We start from the raw sequence: 23,906 nt of genomic DNA on the forward strand, positions 1-23,906 counted from the left end.
TTTCTCCCCTCCATTTGGGTGCTTAATTCGACAGTTTGGGTTGCAACATCCATTCCATTCAGCCCTTCCTCTAATATGTTTCTCTCTTCCGTCTGTGTTTCCTTGTCAACCTGGGTTGGAACCTCCTCCGCACCCTCCTGAACAGCTATTTCCCCTTTCTTCACCAACTCCTCGACACCTTGGTCCTTTTGGGCGTCTATTCGTGGAGTTTCCCTCGATATTTCAGACACATCAATCTCTACACGGGGGGCACTCTCTTTTCCTCCTGTCGGGGTGCTTGTCATCTTTCCTGACACACCATGTGCCTTAGCCATCATGATTGTCTCTTCAATCAGGGCCTTTACATACCCATGGTACTTCTGTGGCATCCTGTATTTTGCGCTGGGTCCATATCCAGTCTTCTCTGTGATTATGTGCCACAGCTCGTTAGCCGGATCAATTTGGAACAGGTCCTTTCGGAATTTATAACTTTCCTCCTCTTTTTCGTCTTCCTCTTCTGACTCCTTCAGTCGACTCTCCTCAGACTCCGTCGTCCAGCTCACCTTGAGGTTTAGCGAGTCCCTTGACCCCTGCGTGACCTGTTCTTTTTCCAACGATTCCACCTCCACCGTTTTTGGTCTCACCTTTCTATCCTCTTTTTCCTCTCTGTCTCCTCTTGCCTGTTTCGGAATAAAGTCTGAAGGAAAAAATGACTTCGTTGATGTCGAGAGGCTAAACGTAGGGTGTGATGAGCTCTCATTCCTCGTGTCCCCACTGCTCTCTGGATTCCATCTAGGGATTTTTGATTTTCCCGATCTGGTCCTTCTTTCCTTCTTGTCTTTGACTCTTGTTTTGGTTGTCTCCCTGTATCTCTGGATTTTCATCCTTCCCGTTGCTTGTTTCTTTTTATGCATCAGCCCTCCTTTGTGCGCCTCCCCTTTTGGTAGCTTTGGCGTCTCCATCATATACTTTTCTCTAATTTAAATTCAATAATATGCAATGCGAAAAAAAAAAAAAAAAAAAAAAAAATGTTCGTAATCCATGTAAGTCCCTTCAAGCGCCATCTGTCGAGAGCGTTGTGTACTAATCACTCATGAAAGAGTACTAACGAAAATTTCTGCTCTCCAATAACCAACGATAACAGCAGGCAACGATAAATAGGTTGAATTATAGCAAATGTTCTGATTAATGATCTCTGCTATCAAGTTTCAAAAATCACTCACCCCTATCATGTCCAGGCGGTCCTTAAATATATATTTTAGCTTGAAAACCATTGAAGTTTATATCCGGAGTTTGTGCAATCACACCATCCACTTCGAACCAATTGGAATGTTTGAATGATCTTCATACCGTTTTAAAGCTGACATTCCCGCCGACAAATCAAATGAAAAATTTACACTGATCATCACTGAAAAATTTGAGTCATTTATAGCGGAAAATGATAACCGTCACTAGTTGATGAAGACTGCACCGATACAGCACGCGTGGCGTTAACGATATCCAAATTTCTTTCCCACTTCACACCACCACACAAGTCCACATATGCACCTTTACTCCTAGACTTAATAAACAGTAATTACGTATTTACTGCCTGCCATAACCTAATAATCACGTTTTAAAACAAAAGTTTTAACGGAGCACGAAAGTAAACAAACTGCCTCCATTATGACTTGACTGGCCAGCCAAACAACAACCGTTTGCGCTCTGGAATCCACCGGCTGCCCAACGCAATAATGATCTACGCAAAACGAATGTGATCGATTTCTCCTCAGATCTGGCGAAAAGTATTAAAAAAATTGCTTCGCCAGAACCAATGTAAGGCGAAGATGGGCCGCGTAAGCGAAATTGTATTTCGGGCTGAATCGCGCACTGCTCAGAATTGCCCACTACTTGAGAGCAACCCATACTCAAATTTTGAATATCCATCCACACCATCTCCTCGTCGATGTCCCACTGCATCGTATCTTCATGAGTCTGTACCAAGTTGTGACGGCTTATCTCCTCACAATACAGATCAGCAAACGAATGACGGTGTAACTGAAATGGAAACTGAAATTCTTTCAGTGTTGTAACCTCGTTAACTTGTTCCTCAAATGAAAAGAGGCCATTGTAAAGAATGACTTGTTAGTTTTTTCATTATCTAATTGTATTTACGCGTATTTATGTCTGTACTGTACTTAAGGTATCCGACTACGTTGAAAACGTCATTTTGGAACAAAATATGGATTTTTTATTGTTTATAAAAGCCCTATTTGTTGTGATTCCAAAACGGGCCTTATTTTGTTCATATGATGCTTAGAATCAAAATTACGTTCACTTTAGTGTTTCGTTTTTACGTACAAGTAATACGCGAATAAAGACTTTAAACGTGTTTTACGAAGAATGCTATTTTTGACATTTTACTTGACTTCGTGGCATGATTTGTAAACATTGATGCATTGCATCCTTACGAAATTTAATGCGATATTTTGCTATATATTGTCGAGGTTATGAACCAAGATTTAAGGTCTATCACATATATTTTGGGAATTACAGTGTTTTATAAACAAAATGTAGGATGAAATTTCAAAAACTTCACACGTACATAAACATATTTTGATGTAACTTATGAACATATCATGAAATCCTTTAAATTTTGGTTCATAACCTGCAACATTACTAGCTACATGCACTGTGAAAATCACAAAGCATTTCATTGATAAAATGTTTTGCAATCGTGTTTCAAACATCACATGAATTTTGCCTAAAATTTGATATAAAAACGACTTTTTCATAGAAAATATACCAAATATTGTCACATTGATAGACCAAAATTTGTCACTGTTTTGACCATTTCGAGACACTTTCTATCAAAAAATGTATTTAAAGTTCACTCCAGAACCATTTTAAACAAAAGTGACAAGAAAGGTGGTCGGATACCTTAATTAAGTACCTTATTTCTCAACATGCAGAATAAACCGTCGTGTGTAAGGAACTTCCTGATTCTTTGGGCTGAAATTTGACAAAAACTTTTAAGAATATTTTTCTATAATACAGGTATAATACACTATCCACACTTATAAGGAAACCTATCCCCTATTTTTTATTTATTTTGTTAACCCAATTTTTGGCTAAAAGGGTTCCATGTACACGTTAAAATGAGTATATGTTAAAATAAATATATCAGTATATATATGGTAACATTCAAACTCGTGTTATAATATATAAATTACTGTTACACAGTCGACATCTCTTATTAAAATCATAGATAGTGTTATCACTGGGGTATTGTTATCACTTCCGCAAAGAACGGAGATCGTAACACGGAAAAAAAATTGGTTTATGAGTTTTCGTTTATATCGGACTTCGGATTAAGTTATCATTTTTTTTTTCCGTCTAAAGGTTTTTCGCGCATCCTAAAGCTTTCATCTCGCATAAGGAACACTAAACACATCAAAAAGGAAATAAAATGAATACGAGTGTGCATACTACTTAAATAAAAGTAACGAATATCGTTAAAAGTCGATATCGACGAAACCGAGAGAAACAGGCGGTGCTTTCGGCACAGCACATTAACGAACAAACAAAAAACGGGAATGTCCCGGAATATCAGGGCATATGGTCACGTAAAGTGATAGGGTCTCGCGCATCAATAACTTCGGGAGAACCGCTGCATAGCACGGATCCATTGTAACGCTCTCACTACAACGGCTGAATGTAATAAATGTAGGATTTTACGGATCGGATTTTTTCAATCGATGCGAACCGAATACACAAAGCTCAATATTTTAAGAAATTTTGAGAAACATGTGCCAAAATTATGAATTTTTCTTTTGATGATTCAATATGAAAACGATTTACTTTTTATACAGTGAAAGCTGTACCAAACGGAACGTCAATAGACCGAAATAATATTCCGTTTTAGACAGTTTTCCGTTTTATAAAGGTTCAAATAAATAACTAATATTTGAACCTATAATTCATTAATCATTGAACGGACTGTATTTTGATTCCGTTTAAGACAGGTTTCCGTCTCATACAGTGTCCGTCTTAGACAGGTATATCACTGTATTATCATTCTTTAGTTCCAGCCAGCACTATCTTGCATGTCAGAAAGTTATACCTAACAATGAAGGATCACAGACACTTTTTTTGGGATAATGATAACTTAGCTAATTATACAGTTATTATAATCTATTATTGGAACAGTAGATTCAGTGCATGCATTCAGTTTATTTAAGAATTTTCGGACCCTTAATATCGTAGCTTTTACTTTTCCCCACTGAATATAAATGCCCTTTTTTTAGCGCCACTTTAAGGGATTTTTCAGTGACTTTTATGCTGCCTATTTTGACCATTTTTTGTGCGTAAACTTCCGGGCTCCGTTAAGCACCATGTGGACTATCAAGATTGTCGCCTTGGCTCAACACCCCCGAGGAGACGTGATGAGAAATTTTGGAGGCGACGTATTAGAGGAGAATATCAAACTCTCTTCGGCAAAGACATCCATGAAATAAATAGTTGGGATTCGAACCTAGATTGGTTTGATGTACTGACAACGCGGCTAAAACCCGGAATAACGGGATTTTGGCCGATTTTTAATAACTTATTCCGTACAATATCGATTTGCTGAATGATTTGAATAACAGATCCGAAAACTGCGACGTCACGGGGCAGAAATGTAATGCAGGGTCGCCCTTGGGGCCCCGGTGCGGAAATAATAGCGGGGCACGCTTTAGCTGCTTTTTTCCTGCTGTGAGAGGGGGGGGGGGGAATCGAAAATATTCAGAAATCAAAATCATGAAAATTCAGAATAAATGAAAGAAATAGTTTCAGAATTGATGAAAATTCAGAATTGCAGAAAATTTTGAATTTATTATAGACAATTAATTCCAGACATGGGGGTGGAAATTGCAAATTTATTCATGAAATTGCAGATTAACAGAGTTGATGAAAAACGCAAATTTGCAGAGTTAATGAAAATTCAGAATTTATGAAAGAAATTATTGTTATATCGTAAATGTGGGACCTTCCGAAAATAAGGGGCAGGTGCGACTGCAACTGTTGCACACCCCAGAGGGCGGCTCCGATACAAAGGGTGTCTTTTTTTCTCCAAAATTTATTTAACAAAAGAAATTTACAAACGTACAAACAAATGGGGAGAAATGGTCATCAAAGGTGAAGACGAGTTTTAATTTCGGTAGTGGCTCTGCTCTTCAAATCGCTTATTGACGTCCTCACTCGAATGAAATCCTCTCGGTGATCTCTCTACAAGCGCTTGTTTACGAACCTCTGATGCACTGGTAATTCAAAATCACGCGATTACTCGGTATAAGGAAGGCAATAACTGATTGAAATTGGATTTTCAATCGTGATGCCACGGGAGGAGATACGTGGAGCAGCATACCAAAGATATGTGCATATACGTATCGGGATCATCTCCATGTCCTTCTCTCCCAGACCATTATATCTTATTTCGCTTATGCATGTGAAATTCAGAGAATTAATATTACTCGTCCTTCTCTAGTTCAAATTCAAGAAGTAGTTAAAAATTTAACGGCGGGAAATATACAAAAATAACGTGAACGCATCCTATTCATGAATATGCTTATCTTCTGAACGGATGACGAATCAAAATTGCATTATTCCCCTCCAAGATCTTTGCCGGATCCTGAGACGCATCCAGAGAGAAGCGATCAACCCTCCTAGGAACCGAATATAGTATGGGGGGAAAAAATCGGTCTATCCCGTGAAATGAGGGACAAGCCAACGAAATTATACAATAAAACGCCGTGTACACGTGCCCGACTGAGTCAAAGGACTTCTTGAATTCTTTTCTAGGCAGTCCCGTTTTACTTATGACCAAAATATGCGATTGGACTTAATTCTGGACATGGTAGTTGGCAATCTAAATGTCTCAAAAATGGCGCGTGCTCTTTCGCCAGTTAGTTTTTCACAGCTCAAGACAAATGCATTTTTGTAATGATGGTCTTTGAAAAACGTAAAGGAATGACTTATCATGGCAGGGATACACAACCACCGACCCGTGAAGGGTGTGTTCATGAAAAGAAATTCCCATCCACACATAACACGATAAACACAGCAGTTTACATTCCGCGAGCGGTAATAAGTTACCGTAAAATGGAATGACTTGGGTACATGCCGTAATTTTTTTATTTTGGATTAGCTGTTCCCCGCAGCTTCGCACACGCAGATTTCGTAATCTGAAAATTCTTCCTTACGACTCCTCCCCCAGGGGTCGCATTTCAAAAAACCCTTCATAGTTGTGAAATAAAACTACTGCCCGAATTTCATATTTATTGCTTCAGCGGTTACGGCTTGGCGATGATTGAATCAGTCAGTGAATCTCAGTCAGGACATGTTATTTAATGTGTATAGATGACGCCATAGACACGCTGAGAATGAAATAGAGAGGTCATTCCGGGTCTAGCCGGAAAAGTGAGCCTCCACGATTCAATATTGTGCCAAAATTTCTGTGATAACTATTCCCGTCATTTTGTTATCAGTCACCTCGTTGGGCATTTTGTCTGTTGCGGCGTTGTATTTGTATTTTCCCCCGCCAACGTCGAATTGTATCTAAGTTCCGATTGTATCTAGCCACCCACATTTTGCTCAGTAGGGTGGGCTCGGTATCGCGAGCTCACCGCGACGCACCTGCAAAGGTTGGTGATGCTCTTGAACGAATGTGATAAGCTATTGTTTATTTCTAAAGATCCTCTGAGATTCAATCGGTGACCTTTTTACGCGAGTGATTGATTTTGAAATAGGTCGCATCGTTGATTTGAGACAAGCAGGGTTCACATATCGACCTATTTTGCGCAAACTTGAAAAGGCTGAAAGGAGATGCAAGTGGATGTGCGTGAAAAGTCATCACAATACATAATTATTCTATCAGAATAACGATAGAAAGCGGAAATGGTATGGAACATAAGCCTCATCCTCAAGGAATCCCAATTGAGTCTCACGTCCAATTTCCAGTCACCATTCGAGTAACACGCTATGACGTACAAGTGCCGTATTACCGTCCTTCTGGTTATCATTTTCGAGAATAAATATGTTAATTGGTTGGCAGGTATTTCTAGCGGAAGGGGGGGGGATTGAGAAAAAAAAATTTAACCCTTGGAGGAAGGGCTCTGGTGACACATCCCCATAACCACAAACGTATTCATACAACAAGCTCCCTGTGCAAACTTTTACAAACTTTCGACACGTCGGAGCTCATCGAATGCTTTTTGAAAGTCCAATTTGACAACGTCGACATTATTGATACGATTTAAATACGATACAGGTTGTCCTTGCTAAATGTGTCCAAAAGTAATGGCTCATACATAAGTCAGAGAACCTTACATCATCACTTTATAATTTTAAGGTTGAAGACTGCAGTTGAAGATTAAGGAAGTTGCACTCCTCAAGTTGCAAGTCAATTATGCTCCTTTAATGGCTACGCAGATGTAAACACTGCACTCGATCTCTTGAATGTTTAATAGCATTTGAGGGGTGCTTGAATCTAAGAAATCAACTACAGTAGAGATACGCTGTTCCAAATCATGTGGGAGGCTCGACATTCCGTTCAGCTTGTACAAGACACACGCTATTGATTTGAATTGATTTTCTTGAATTCAGTGATGCTAAGTGCGTTCACAAAGAAAATGCTAAGTTCGTTCTGAATCTTATGTTGTGACGTCTACATGCTGCTACTACGTAAGCGTACATTTTACTCGTAGAAATTCCTCTTCGGATTTTCGAACGAATTGGTACATGTCGGAAAGCGTATTCTGAGTGCATGATCGGTGCTAACGTATTGATGTTGTCAGAGTTGTGCCTGTTTCTAGTTCTGCTGGCGCTGTCATCTGCCTCATATTTTGAAGTGGAAGTGGTAAGTGCTTGAATTTTTATGCTATGTAAGTTGAGGGTCTGCTTGCTTTTTGCGGAGAGACTTTTTCAAATGAGAGACCCGGCGCTTTGAATTTGGGAAATCTCAGAAACCAAGCTTCAGCCGACCACCTATGTGCCACCAACGGGTTTCGAACCCGGATTCCCTCGATGAGAGCATGAGCAAGGTGCCCATATGACTGCACAGTGGCGATATCACTACCACTACTGAACCACTCACGCATTTCGTACTCATTTCTCTGAGAAACTTCAAACGGATTGGTATATGCCGGGATGTGCTGTGTAACATCAAGTTTAATATCAAATTTGTTCCTGATGAATGCCCACGACGTATTCTAGGAGTGCTGCCATCTGCTCTCCGAATTCAGCAGCAAACACTCGGCAGTTAGTTTTGCCTGTATCCTGTAACCCCTTACGTGATTTTTAAATATTTTAGGCGTGCGTGCGTGAGAGAGAGAGAGAGAGAGATACTTATACAAGAGATGGTTCGCATTTGCACTTTGAAATTGTAATAACACAGAAAAACAAATGTTCAACCGACCAAGGCATCCACACGCTGCTAAAAGAGTCTCAACGCAGCTGTTGACAGTGCGTACTCGTGATTTTGGTAGAAAATCTTGCAACCATCCCAAAAATACCCTCAACCTGGACACCCTGTATACATATGAAGTAACTAACTGACTGCAATGTGGTCAGAATACGCGCGGTACTGATCATAGGCGGAGATAGACTTGGAAGTCTGGGGAGGGGGACGGTCATTATTGCTGGGGAGGGGCACGATGATGATGATGCCAATTCATACATACATTTATACATTGGATCAATCGACTCCACCTTTGACGCTGGGGGCAATGCCCCCCCCCCCCCAACGTATCTCCATCGTATCAGTATACGTGTCTGTCGTCTATCCAGGATCGACACCGGCTCTTTAGTTAAGTCACGACTGCTAGGAAGCAAACAACTCGGCAGTTTATCTTGACTTTATCACGTAACCGTAAGTGAATTTCAAATGTTGTAGCCCTGATTGTTCCTCCTGCGCAGAGCACCTTGAAGTTGGAAGGCCACAGGATATACAACTTCAAGGCGTCTCCACGCTGCGAAATCGTCTCGAAGCAGCTGTCACGTTCGCGATTTTGGTATAAAACTTAGAGCGATTCTAACCGACGGCGCAGCGCTTTCATAACTTAGTATGTGTGGTTCTAAGCCATTGATTTTGGATACCTTCAACGGAAGGCACGTTTCCGAAGGTTTAGACGCAAGTCTTAATGCAGGGGCCTACCCGGTTAGGACCTCAGTAAAATCACTTAGCCCAGGAGCCCATGATGCTCTTGAGACGACCCTGCCTTCAATCCGTACAATCTTCATACAGATCATGTAAACAACTCATTAGAACGTGTCGGTAATAACAAAAGCTTACCTTGTATGATCCAAGTGAGTGACTTATTCACAACACCAAGTCCGTATACGGATCTAAAAATAACCAATACAAAATACACTAGAGCGCGATACTGATACGTGTCTGCCGTCTATCCAGGACCGACACCACAACGCTTGGAACTGGAACCCACGACTGTAGTGGATATATAAGAAATCTTCGACACGGGCTTTTTCTTTCTTTTCTCTTCAGAAAAAAAGACTTTCTGGGCAGCTTTCTTGGCACGCAAGGAGAAGAAGACCAAGCGTCATATCAATTCCTGGAACTTGGTAGACCGCACGCTTTCTCTCTCCCACCCTGCAGAAAAAAAAGAATGTTTAATAAATAATCACGATATAATAGAAAACAAACATGTTAGTGTTGAATGAAGGAGAGACGGACACAAAAGACGTCGTTCCCATGCGGAACGGGGCCTTTTCTCTGTTTCCAACATGCTCCAATTACCGCCAGGTCACGACTCTCACAATGGGAACCACCACCAGCAGCAGCGGCACGGGTCGATGGTAATGGAGGACCTCGAAGGGCGTTTGCGAACATCCATCAAGAGGTTTGATGGTCCTTTTTTCTGCAGTTCGTTCCCTTTGTCTTCTTCTGTTTACGGCATTTCGACTTTTATTATGAGAGATGCCGACGGGGACGACGGCTCGATTCATTCGACTCTTTTGAGGATCGCATTTCATTTCGTGTTGCGCGCACGAAACCCTTGCTGTGTGAGATAATCGTTATTATTGCCGGCTGAGTTATTATTATTATTACTGTGGTTATCATCGCGAGGGTGGATTGAATGCGGATCGCTTTCGGGAATTAGGACCAGAATTCAAATGCAAATCATTCGTTCGAGACGAATGAGATGCTTATTGTGACTTCAGCTATTCCCAGCAGAATCGACCAATGACATTTTTCGACGTGATGTCTGTCCCTTGCGGACGCTGTTGCCACAAATGCGTGTGTGGGTTGCCTTTTCCTCAATGTAATATATATATTTCTTTTTCTTTTTGATCTAGGGGAGCTGAGTCCTGACTTGAAGAGTTGTGTAAGTTTTTAGTTAGGTTTTAAGTTTTTTGGCTTTCATCAGAGGGCAGCATTTTAAAGTTGCGGGTGTTTTTAGGATGGTTTATAGGAGAAAGTGAGTCTGAGGAAGTGTGATTTATTGCATAAAATTTAGCAATGAAATTCTGGAAAAAATTGGATGTGGAGATGAATATACCCTTTTGCATCAGCTTGGCTGAAAAAATTTGGACGAAGTGAATTAATTCTTCACAAAAAATCGAAAATTTAAAGAAAAAAAAATATATATATATATACAGTCTAACCTCGTTAGTGCGTCACCCGGTTAACACGTCACTCCGTCTACCGGATCACTTTTTGGAAGTCCCAATTATCCTCATGCAGGAATTGGAACAGCTATGGCTTACTCCGTTTAACGAGTCACTCCGCTTATCAAGTCATATTTTTGCTCTCCCAGGAGTGACTCATTAACGAGGTTTGACCGTATATAAATACAAATACAACGCCACAACAGGCAAATTGCCCAACGAGGTGGCTGACTTAAGAACATCATGGATCCCCGAGCCCCTACCTACTACTGCTACACCACACATGCACCCCCCCCCTCGCGGAACCCCCCAACGAATCGGTACATGCGGGAATGTGCGTGTAGTGCAACCTAACGTAAAGTTTGTTTCTGTGTAATGCTTGTTATGTGTAGTGCTGTCATCTGCCCCCAGTTTTACTAACTATGAGTGAAGTGTTATGGTTGAATGATTTACCGTTGTAGGACTGTTGCTCTCTGTGGCGAGACTTTTTAACGGGGAGATCGGCTCGCATTTGCGCCTTGAAGTTGGGAACCACAGAAAGCCGACCACCACTGTGGGGTTCGAACCCGGATTCTCGCATCACGAGTCCGGCACTATAACCACTCGACCACCACAGCGGCACAATATACTATACAATATATATAAAGATTTGCTGCCATTTATACGTTTCCAAATGCATTCTTTGAGCATCAGAAAATGCAAAAATACGTTAAAAATTCCAAAAAAAATGAATGCTCGGGTCCGCAAGGTTTACATTACAGTGCAGTCGAAACCAGTTATAACGATTCCCAAGAGACCGGAGAAATCACTTCGTTATAACGAAATTTCGTTGTAAAGGAATTCGAGGTTTTTGCATTCTTTCTATGGGAACTTATCTGGGAGATCAGAAAAGTGTTCATTAAAACAAGATTTTCGCTATAACGGCATTCGTTATAATGGGATTCGACTGGATTGTCTTGAATTTTGAACAAGAGAAACGCCATCTATTGTTCAAATACGAAATAAATTATTTATTTATTTAAAAAAATTAAATTGTGAAAATTCTATAAAAAAATTAATGTTCTGTTGTGAAAGGGATGCCTTTTCATGTTTAAAAAGCTACAGATTCATTCATCAACCGATGAGAACATCAAATCTGACAGATAATTGTTGCCATGTAAGACATGTTATCAGATATTCATATGGTGAATTATCACGGAATATATTTCCTGGTGGATATAATCAGGGAAGAATGAGCTAAAATTCTTCTCTCTATTGCCGATTTCGGAACCATATCATATCCCATATTGCCGCTGCCGTCTCAAGAGCATCATGGGCCCCCGGGCCAAGTGATTTTTCTGAGGCCCCCACCAGGCAAATTCTTGAAAATTTCCACCAGATGTCTTTTTTCGTGAGGCCCACTCTCCTCTTGAGGTGCCCGGGTGGGCCCCCATGCCTTAAGACGGCACTGCATATTGCTGGTAAATAAAGAAAATTTAGGTCTTCAGTACCAGGCACAGAGGAGTTTCTGTGGACTGCTTGCGAAACTCTGTCGGATGCGCTCCACTTGTTTATACCAGCGGTTCTCAACCTTTTTTGACTCGCGGAGCACTTTTTAGTGAACAAATTCTACAAAATGAGCCTCACAAAATGAGATCTGGTTGAAATTTTTGAGAATTTGCCGGGTAGGGCCCATAGGCGGATATAGACTTGGAAGTCTGGGGGGGGGGCCACGATGATGATGACGTCAGTTCATATATACATATAGTAGATCAGTTGAGTCAACCTTTGACGATGGGAGGGGGGCAAGCCCCCCACGCCCCCCCCCCCGTGTCTCCGCCTATGTTAGGGTCTCGCAAAAATCACTTGGCCCGGGGGCTCACGATGGTCTTGAGACGGCCCTGCCTATACATTATTTGTTAAAAACGGATTAAAAGCTGAATAGTTACGATTCTTTTTAAATCGGATGATTCTTTTTGAAACACCCTGTATAATTAAATTTTGTCCACTCTCGCCAAGCTAATCTCATATAAATTCGAAACATTTCACAGGGACGAGCCCGTCCCACTCCAGCCCGGCCCAATCAAGACGATACACTATTTAAACATTTTTACGTGTGTTTTTGCATTAGTTTAGAAATTACAATGTCTCAGGTTCATGTGCAATGTAGTGTACACAAGCAACTGCATACAGTGCAGCAATTTTCCACCGAGTGGGCAGAGATACCTTGAAGATCAGCGGGGGGAGATTTTAGGTCAGACACGCGCTCAACGCATGGTCCAGAGGCCAAATGTGGCCCTCGGAGTCATCTGACGTCGCCCGCGACCTGAATCATAATTTTATGAAAAACATTAATCAAACAGCACATTTTTCCTGATCGCTTGAGTGACTTACGGTGCAGTTCCACATCACTTGAGGGACCCGTGAGATATTTAGAGATCCTTTGAGTGACCCGCGGCATATTTGGAGATTCTTCAAGTGACCCCGCGGCACAGTTCCAATTCATTTGAGAAACCCACGTGGCACATTTACGGATTACCGTAGCATGGTTCGGCCTACAACGGTAAAACCTTCAATCTTTATACTTCATTCATAGTTCAGAAAGTGGTGGCTAATGGCAGCACTGTAACAAACATTACACTGGCACGAACTTCACCTTAATTTCACAACACGGACACGCGTATTCTAATATGTGCCAATTGGTGAGAAGTTCCGCTGAGGAATATGGACGAGGTGCATGCGAGGTTTAGTAGTAGTAGTATCATGGTTCCAGAGCACTTGAGCGATCTACGGCACAGTTCCAGATAACTCGAGCGGCCTCTGCACATTACTTCTGCACGGATCCTTCAACTGCTCTGGAAATGTGCCCGGGGCCGCTTAAGTGCTCTGAAACTGTGCGACGCATCCCTCAAGTGATCCGTAATTACGCCACGGATCATTTGAGTAATGTGGGAATGTTTCGCAGGTAGCTTGAGTGATATGTAAAACCGCACTGGGGGAGGGGACGCTTAAGGATTCTAAAATTGTGCCACGCGTCACTCAAGGGATCTCTGAATGTGCCACGGATCGTGTAAGTGTTCTGTAACTGTGCCGCGGGTTACTTAGGTGATCTTTGAATGTGAAAGTGATCTTTCAGGCTTACTTCAGTGATATGAAAATGTGCCCCGGGCCACTTAAATGCTGTGGAATTGTGCCACGGGTCATTTAAGCGAGTTATTATTAATGTGCCACTTAGTTCATCCTTCCTCGTCTACAACAAGCACACACACACACAAACAGTCGAATCCCGTTTTAACGAATACCGTTATAGCGAAAATCTCGTTTTAACGAACACTTTTCTAATCCCCCCCCCCCCCCAAATAAGTTTACATAGGAACAATGCTGGGTAACCTGGAATTCCTTTATAACGAAATTTCGTTTTAGTGAAGTGATTCCTGCGGTCTCTTGGCGTTCGTTATAACGGGATTCGACTGTATAAACAAAGAGACAGAGTAAAAGGGTGGGGGGGGGGGGGAAGAGAGGAATTGAAACTAAACCTAAAGAGCTTTGGTGGCCTCTTCCTGGAACGTCGTCGTGGGGGAAAGAAAGAGAGAGGGGGGACCCCTTTTGGTTGGTTTACCCTTCATCCTCCCCGGTGTTTTGCATCGAAGTCTTCAAAAAAGCTTCGACCGAATCTGGATGTTGGTCCTGCGTCAACGGTGTTGTCCATGGGAAGATCAGCATCTGAAAAAGATTTGTCACTACAAGAGAACAAATTAGAAGGGTGCATTATCGTGCATTTCTCAATGGAAAAATTCTTTGTATTGGACGCACAAATGTTCCGGATCGAGACTTCACTATGGCAGTTCTTATTTTTCTATCTCTCCCCCCGGAATCAGCTCTGAGTGATTCTCGCCAAAAGCCATTCCATTATCTTCATGGAATCGTCCCCAACAAGGAAGACATACACAACTTTCAAATGGGTTGATGATAGTTTCTTCATTTCTTTGTATTAGTAGGCCCAAATGTTCTTTACGAAATCGCTGTCGTAAATCGTGTGACGCTTTCTGTAGGTAACGTATTCTTTTTCTGAGGCTGGTAGCTTCGCACTCACCAACGCCTTGCACATCGTAAACCATGTTTTGGTTTACAAACATCGCGACACTCGATCTGTAGGACCTCGAGATGGCAATATTTTGCTCTGGAATTTAGAGACAATGCGTTCTAACCAATTTGAAAACGTTTCGTGACCCAGGCAATTAGAGTTTGAAGAACAAAGTGTTTTTCGCTGCCCTCCTTATAATGCATAGAGAGGGCTTGAAAAACTTATTTTCCCGTAAAATTTCAAATATCTTTGAGAAATTTTTTGATTCATCAACCCTTAAAAAATTATTTCGAATTAACAGAAATTACGAAAACATTCGATTTTTTTTTTTTCTCAGTATAAAATTTTCACAGTATTTTTTCCAATTTCAGATAGTTTAGGGATTTTCCCCTCCCATCACATTTTCATTTCATTCAATTAAAGGGACCTATACTTTATAGTTTCGTCTTCAGTTTTGAATAACACAATATCGTCATCTATTATGCGTCTACACCCACAGGGCGCGGTAGCCCGGTCGATAAGATGCTCGCCTAAAGTACCAAAGGATGTTTAGAGGTGTCGCGAGTTCGATACCCGGTTCGTCCTTGTCAGAAAACTTTCCTGACGCAGGGGTACAACGGATACGGCGATTTGACCTCAGCAAAAATTGCTACCGCAGGGAGTCCCCCATCGAGGGGTTAGCGCACCAACCTCTTGACGAGTATTAAAAAAAAAAACCTGCCGTTCGGAATCGGCATTAAATTGTAGGTCCCGGTCTAATTAGCCCTCGTGTGCAGAAAATGACCGTGGTGCGACACGACAAAAATGATCAAATGAACAGATTATTTAAGTCATCCGCGGCATATAATTACGAATCACTTGAGTGATGCGTGGCACGATTCCTGAGCGCTTAAGCGGCCCGGACACATTTCCAGATTACTTGAAGGATCTGTGGGACATTCGGAAATTACTAAAGTGGCTATGTAGGGCACTTATGAATAGGGGAGAATGTTACTTCAAGTGCCCACAAACTACCGAAAGGTTTTTCTCGTTTTTGGCGGGCCGAATAAGATGAAATTAAGAATATTTCATATTTTCGTGAAGGGTGGTTGATGACGTAAGCATTATCCAACCCCCCCCCCCCGTCATCAAAAGTCAGCAAATTCCCCCGACGATGCTTATGTAATACTTGAATGACCCCTTATAGAACATTTAAGTAATCCGCACTTACAGTTCACTGAGTAGCCCGCGGCACATTTCCAGATAACTTAGTTATTCCGGAGCACAGTCCCAGAGATCTTTAGTGACCTGCAACACATTTCCCGTTCACTTAACCGACCCGCGAGCAGTTCCAGTTCACTCAAGTGACCCGGCACATTTACAGATTACTTAAGTGATCCGCGGCAAATTTACAGGTCACTTAAATGACCTACGGCACAGTGCGAGATAACTCAAGCGTATGTTGTTACATTTACAGATCACCTAATTAAGTGGCCCGTGGCACGTTTTCAAACCAATAAAGTGTGACCCGCACTCTCATAAAATTTGAACACCCTTGTTTTAAGTGGTCTTAGAGCCTGGTGGGCGAAAACAACTACCGTTCACGCCAGGGGCGGCTCGAGCTTACCTGCCGCCCGGACGCGAAGCCTCATATGCCGCCCCTAATAGTGACCCTGGCAAGAGGCTGAGTTTCAGTGAAGGGGAACCTCGAGATAAACCTTTTTAAAAGAAACCCGCACATCGTTGTCTACCGTGCAAAATGAGTGTGACCATACGTCCCGGCCTGGACAAGTTGGGAAGCCGAATTTTTTTATTCTAGAACAAATTCTGGTTGAGGGCATCCCGCCCCCCTCCTCATCCTAGAGCAGGACCACTAGGCTGGTATCTTTCGCGGGCCCGTCAGTCAGACTTCTCACGGACCCTTCTATAGTTAATTTATAGCGTGAAAAAGCCAAAAAAAATTATGAGAATTGTTTCTGGCCCTGTCAGCCCCGCCATCGTCGGGGCCATGGGTGGGAACCAAAATGCACGCACACGTGCCCCTTGTGGCGTACTCGGCCATGTGAGCCATTGCGTCAGCACAGGGTGCCGCTCAAGAGGAGTGATAAATTCGAGGTGAATGGGTGAAAAAAAAAACAGTTCCATTGGGCGAAAAAAATCAAAGAAAGTGTTTTCTGTCTGCTCTGGAGGGGCGCAAAATCCGAGATGAAAGGGCGAAGAAAATGTTTTTGTTAGGATTATTATTCAGATAAATTGCGAGGGAGGGGCATCACCCCCCAAGGGTAGGTTCTGACAGGGATGCAGCTTGGGGGTCCGGGACTAAATCCTCATAATTTCCTTTTTTTTCCCCACTATAAATGAATTGTGGAAGGGGTCTCATGGAAAATATGGTATGGGTCCCTCGAAAAATTCGAGCCCGGGGGTCCTGACGGAGGATATAGGGGCTATTTGGGAATGGGGCAGTAGGCAGCAGGCGCAAAAGTCCTGCACGGGTACAGATATTTTGGCTCGAGTCGCCCCGATAGCTTACATTCTTGTTTATGGTATTACGGTCAGAGGTTCTGTGTATTTTCTCAACGTTTTCGTTGTCGAGGTATATCTCGTCATATCTCGTCGTTTGACTCAAAAGCGTGATATCATGTGAATTTTTACTGTGTTAAATTTTTGGGGTCTTAACTAAAGTCTGCGCTGACGCCCGGGTACACCGCAGTCCTTGCACCCTCGCTTAAGCCGCCCCTGGTCCATGCTCACGTAAGGTCTGGAAGCACATATCCGCACCGTGCCGGGACCGTAGCTCGGGCATCAGCTGGCCGTGACTCGGCTCGTCCCTCCTCAGACCACACCTTGCCGCACAGTGGCCCAAATCGGGTGTATTCATATGGATGTGTAGAGAAATTTCTGGTGCATCTTGGGGTGATATTTGTTTACATCGTGGGGGGGGGCGAGGGGGATCCCGGGGTTCAAAGGAGGGTAAAGACTCACTCAGATGGGGCTCTCTCGCCGAAATGTGATGTAAAGCTTAATTTTCTTAGGTGGTTACTCGGTTGCGTTTGAATGGAATCATGAAATTCTTGTTGCTATTCATTTTTGGTTCTCTGTCCTTTTCGGTTCGTTATTTTCCAAGCCCCGAGTAGAAGAAATAATTTTCGTAATTCGTCCTCAAAGTTTGGCTTTTTTTTGAGTAGTTTTGAGCACAAAAAGTGAGACATAAAAAGAGTTTAACTTTGTTCAATTGTGAAATGTTTTTTCGGATTTTCCGCATATTGTTGGTGAACGTTTTGCATTATGCGTAGCCGCCCCCGATCGCCCCTTTTTACGTAAGAAATATTTTGAAATGGACTTGTGACTCGTCTGGAGTTGTTTGACGTTATTCGCGCTAATGGTGGGTTGAGCTTACCTTTTAAAAAGTCAGCAGACCCGTTAATCCAATATATTGATGAAAAGTCAAAATTTTAACATAACCCGGAAGTCAAGAGTAGGAAGTTTCGTCTGAAAATTCAATTTTTCATCAGTTTCTTATCAAAACAGTGGAGATATAGTAACAAGACCCTGACACGTTTCCTCTACAAAAATTCAGCATGGCGATTCTAAATGTTCAATCGGTAATCAAGCCCACAAATCACAGATTTTGTTTATTTGCACTGTTTATTTTTAAGGTTTTGTGTTTTAAGAGAATAATTTATTATTTTTTGAGTGAAAATCTTGATACATATTAAACTTCAATTAAGTGTCCCCCCCCCCCACCCAAGTTTTCACGGCAATATTTTGTTTAGAATGTGCTTTGGTATTATTAGAATTTTCTAAATATTATTCGTAATGAATATGAGTGATGCATTATTATTTTGGGGACGGTCAATCAGAAAAGTAGGAAACATCAGAAAAGCTGGAATTGAAATGGAAAGAATTGCAAAAATGTAGAAAACGTAGAGTAACCATGCTAAAGATTAGTTTCAAAATTACCAAACGTGTTATTATTATTCAAATATACTTCTCAGTCTGTGTGGATGCCTATTTTTGATGTGAGAAGCAAAAAGAATTTTTCAAAAACATTCACATTCGTTTCCGAGAGCGCATTTTTCCTCCTAAATTCGCCATATTGACCACTGCGCGTGCGCAGTATGCTGGCTGCTAGCTTAACGGATCTGTGCGTCTGCTTCGAGATCTTAACGCAGCCGGTTCGGTGTGATCAGTAAATTAATTAATTAATTCAGTAAATTAATTAGCAACAGTTATTTGGCGTAAATGAATAATTGTTCTAAATATTTCTGTAAATGATCTATATATGTATATACAGTCGGCCCCCACCCCGTATTCGCGGTTTTTTTCCCCTTCATTGGATTTTTTATTTTTTGCAACACATAAATCGTCATTCATGTGTTTTGTTTACAAAACTGGAGTTGTGCATGTTTAGGATGGCTCGCTAATGACATTACTGTCATCACTAAAGCCGTGACGGCTCCCAAGAGAGAAATAGTCACCTCGGGGTGGTCACTCTTTGGCCACAATGTGTGCTAAAGGACACGACCATCTCTACACAGCCAACTGAAGAGACTATAAAAGACACTGTCACTTTAGCGAAACAGGTGGAGAAAGGTTCAATGATATTTGTATAGAAGTCGAACAGCTAATTAATAGCAATTCAGAGGTATTGACTGTGGAGGAATTAATGCAGTTGACTGTTCCTGAAACTGAAGCGGAACCAGATGATAAAGAAGTAGAAGACAAGTTCACCATGTGTATATAACACAGCGGAAGGGCTTCGCACGTTCAAATCTGCAATAGATTGTTTTCATGACATAGATCCCTCTATGGTATGCTCTTCACGTGTAGAAAAATTGGCAGAGGAAGCCTTGTCATACATCATATTCCAACATACCTGATGATATGAAGAAACAGCAAACAGAAATCACAATGAAACAGTTATTTTCCGGATATTATGCTGAGGTGAGCTCGGAAAGAAAAGTCATCACGTCTCCGCCGGGACTCGAACCCAGGCCCTCTTGCATACCGGGCAAGCATGCTACCATTTACACCACTGGAGACACATGACTCTGCCTTCCTAATTTCACGCACTGTGTCGTGAGGCGGCGCTGAAGTAGAGGCATTAGTAGCCTCTCTTAACTTCAGGAAATGGCCCCCGGATGGCACGGTTTAGAGAGATATAGATGGCTTCTTTCTCAGCCAGAGATTTTCTCTCCTCATCAAGGAGGTTTCCTTGATATCCTTGATATCTCTGGCTGAGAAAAATGCCATCTATAGAAATCACAATGTTCTTTCAGAAAACAACATCGTCAACAATCGTTTGCATCCTCTTTTACATTCCTTTATACCTCTGCGTTACCCTGCTCTTCTCATGCTGTTCAATAAACGAGATATACAAGAAAAAAAACTATGGTTTCGGTTATTCGCGGATTTCCCGTATTCGCGGTCACCCCCGGAACGTAACCCCCGCGAATACGGGGGTCCGACTGTATATGCTTTCTTTTTCGTCTGTCTGTGTGCGCCTATGTTTCCCATAGGAATTTTTATTTCGGATTGATCTCCGCCAGATTTCTTTTTTGTATGTGGCAAACCTACAAAAATGATAGGATCTTCGAATGCAGCTGGAAATGAAAAAGACGGCCATTTGCTCTCGCAGTTTGAATATATATATCTCCTTGTTTATAACTTGGAGAGAGGAGATCATTTCCAGAATGATAAGAAGGGAGAGAGGAAAAGAGTCATCCCCAGAAATTACGTACACACTCGGTTGTTATTTAGAATCAACGGCCATCGTAAATATAATCATCTGTAGGGGCAGGTGGTGTTAAATTCCGATAACACCTCGGAGGAGTGTATCTCAGTTCAGTAGGAGCATATTGTATGAAATAGCGCGCGTTATCTTACTCCGTGTGTGTACGCGTGGAATCTTCTAAAACAAAAACTGGCTCCAGCGCAGATGGCAAGTGGAGATAAAAATCAATAATAAAACGGGGGTGTTTGGTCTGTCAGGGCTCGATTCGATGATATAACCGATATTCGATAATAATTTAAAGCACTCATTGCCGAAATCCCAGTTTCTGAAACACCTATGTCAGATATTTACCACGAGGGTGCTCGATTTTTTGGGAAATGTGGGCCACTTCACTGCTTCGGAAATATGTCGCGGGCTTCTTGGGTTATGCGGAAATCGAGCCTACAAAATTATTTATAAAAATACCACGGTCCGCTTAAGTGATATATAAGCGTGCCGCGGGCCACTCGAGAGATCTATAAATGTGCAGCCAACCACTCAATAGTCTAATTTTCAAATGTACCAAGATCCACTTAAATGAAGTGGAGGGGCGTACGCGCGCGTGCCGCTAGTCACTCGAGCGATTTTCAAATAAGCTTGAGACCACTTGAGTGGCTTGTTTTGGTTTTTTTTATACGTCACGGGCCACGTCAAATGATTCCGAGGGCCACATTTGTCCCACAGAACATGGGTTGAGCATTTATGGCTTAACATATAGCGTGATCTGATGCCAACTCTAAAATGTCTAACATTTTCATATAAAAACCAAATTTTTTTTTTGAACCGTTTTCAATTTAGTGTATGTTCAAACCAAAACAAATATTCATTTATAGAGAAGTATTAGAAATTAAACACAATTAGTGTTTTCCAAATTGACGTCATTATTTTAACAGAAATCTCCCGGCAAAATTTCGTTATATGCTATGAAACGTAATTTTAAACTTTCTTTTCCAGTCAAAGTTGTGAAAATGTATTTCCCATATGGTTTTCTTCATATTCCTTCCACCAGGGCCACAACAGGTGGGGCGTCTCGACAATTTCGGGGCGCAAAAAAAAAATGTTTAGGGCGCTTTAAACCGATTTCACATATTTTGTGGGGAATCGGCACACAGAATACACACGAACGCTGAGAAATATGCATGCAAACAAATAATAATAATTAAACACACAATTATCTGTCAATTAACACAAAAATTGATGGAGGTAATTTTAAACTAATGTGAGAAAAAGTTTCTGAAACTAATCAAAAATTTAGAATCGATAGATTAGAAATAATTCCAGTAACAATGAAAATTCAGAATCAACAAAACAAATAATTTCGAAATGCATCTTTTTATCATACAAGGGGAAATTATCACTTGGCCGCAAAAGAAGGGCGTGAGCGAATCTGAGGGCTGTCCGTTAAGAGGGGTTTCATCTTGTTCGAAGATTGACAGTATTTATAAAATTTTCCTGAGCTATGAATTTAGTTAGAAATCATCTTAATAAGTAGAAAGAAGGCCCCATTTCTGGGTACGAAGTGCCCCGGTTAGGATATGGTGATCCACAGTCGTTATATAGGGGAGAATGATATCGTGCTTTCGCTTCTGCCAGACGTTGTCCCTGAAGTACCGCTACTTGGCATAGGGGTTGTTCGGTTCACTACCAGGGCAGAACGTGGCGTTTTATGCTACACCAACCGTTTTCACGGTAATATTCCAACACTTTCATCATGTTCGGGTGTACCCTGTTAACGTACGACGATATCTTGTCTGCCCCGAGTAGGAACAGGAGCTCTGCCCCAGGGCCGTCTTAAGAGCATCATGAGCCCCCCCGGGGCCAAGTGATTTTTCTCAGGCCTCACAGGGCAAATTCTCGAAAATTTCAACCAGATCTCATGTTTGTGAGGCCCCTGGGCCGTGCCCGGGTGAGCTGACAAAGCTACATCTTGGGGGCCCGGGACTAAATCCTTATTATTTCCTATCTTTTCATAATATAAGTAAACTGTAGAAGAGGGTGGGGGGTGGAAAATCTGGCTTGGGTCCCGCGAAAGGTTCCAGCCTTGGGGCCCTGACGGAGAATGTAGGAGATGTGGGGGGAGAAAGGTGAAATAAAGCAGGAGGCGCAAAAAATAAGTCCCGCACGGATATAGATTTTGGGTGTCTTAACTAAAGTCTACGCTGCGGCCCCTTACAACCTGCCGCACCCCTTGCACCCTCGCTCAAGCCGCCCCTCTGCTTGAATGACCCCAAATCACTAAATTCTCTGTAGGCCCAGGGCCGTCTTAAGAGTATCACGAACCCCGGGCCAACTGATTTTTCTGAGGCCCTACGAGGCAAATTCTCGAAAATTTCAACCAGATCTCATTTTTGTGAGGCCCCTCTTATCTTGAGGCCCCCGGGCCGTGCTCGGGTGAGCCCATGCCTTAAGACGGCACTGCTCTGCCCATTCGATTAGCCTCAGGCTGAGATCGCGATCGAAATCCATGGCCTTGAGGCAAACAACGAAATCCTTCCTCTTATTACCGTTCTCTGGATTTGGCACTGATTTCTTCAATCGGAGTTTATTCTTTGGCTCCTGGCAAGGTTCCAGGGACACGGAAACAGCGACGGCCTGGTCTTCCCTCCTGACTGGACAAGAGAAGATATATCGCCTATAGTACTGACTAGAATTGGCGAGGTCCCAACTCGAGACCCATATTTCCATTCGATGAACCGTGGATGTCGCCATGTCATTGCCATCGTCGTACCATATCTGGCAATAGAGGTTCTGTTCGCTCATGCCTTTGGACATCCCCAGAATGCGGATGTAAGAGACATTTCGGCTTTTATTGCGCTTCCGTTTGTCTATGAAAGCCGAATAGAGGAAAATCTTGGAATCTGGAACCGATTGCCAGACATTACCGTCGTCACTGACGTAACTCCTCGACGAGACGTTATCGCACTTGGTGGCGTCGATCCGAGAGTCCTCCGAGTACGCCACGAGAGACTCGTACCCCGTCCAAGAGTTTGATGGTTTCTTCCGGTAACTGCCAGTTCTGTCGCTGTTGCAGAAGAAATAGAAGAAAACGCACAGGATGGTGAAGCATAGGCCGAAATATATTGCCTTGGTGAGTCTCATTTTTACTCCGGTATGGTGTTCGACAGGCCTATTCTTTACAGCCTCTGCTTCTTGAATATTTCCATAAAAAGGATTCTTGAAAATGTATATATCCACATCGTAGTCCCGTATTTCATGTATACGATGCCTTCACTGACATGGTCTTCGAAGTGAAATTGTGGTATGGCCTTTACTTCAAGCATCGGCAAAAACGAAATAAAACATGATGTTAATAATTATAAAAAAGGAAAGTTGTGGTGCAAACACACACATTAGTGTTCATTATTGATATGTTAAGCGGTGACAAATTGTGATTATGCATTATTACCAATCGTGTTGTTGAGACTGATAAATTTATCACTTGAATTTTAAATTTACCATTTGTAAGTT

General features: G+C 42.1%; 2 protein-coding genes across 2 annotated transcripts in view; both read right to left on the bottom strand.

The window, feature by feature from the left end:
• The window catches only part of LOC149080781 (leukocyte elastase inhibitor A-like), a 55,309-nt gene extending 45,925 nt beyond the window's left edge, over positions 1–9,384 (bottom strand). Inside the window, exon 1 of the mRNA XM_089237291.1 lies at positions 9,290–9,384. The gene's annotated coding sequence lies outside the window, so the exon portion shown is untranslated. The remainder of the gene's footprint in view (positions 1–9,289) is intronic.
• A 4,833-nt stretch (positions 9,385–14,217) lies between these two features.
• On the bottom strand, positions 14,218–23,537 carry LOC149080783 (uncharacterized). Its single transcript, XM_089237373.1, has 3 exons — positions 22,850–23,537; positions 22,118–22,228; positions 14,218–14,342 (listed from the first exon to the last, which is right to left on the bottom strand). Exons 1-3 carry the CDS (start codon positions 23,535–23,537, stop codon positions 14,218–14,220), a joined length of 924 nt encoding a protein of 307 aa, XP_089093499.1.
• Between the last annotated feature and the right edge of the window lie 369 nt (positions 23,538–23,906).

This window comes from Pholcus phalangioides, unplaced genomic scaffold (genome assembly GCF_987345545.1).
Source record: "Pholcus phalangioides strain wild (caught in Gottingen) unplaced genomic scaffold, Ppha-v1.0 ptg000010l_1, whole genome shotgun sequence".
Taxonomy (NCBI): Eukaryota; Metazoa; Arthropoda; class Arachnida; order Araneae; family Pholcidae; genus Pholcus; species Pholcus phalangioides.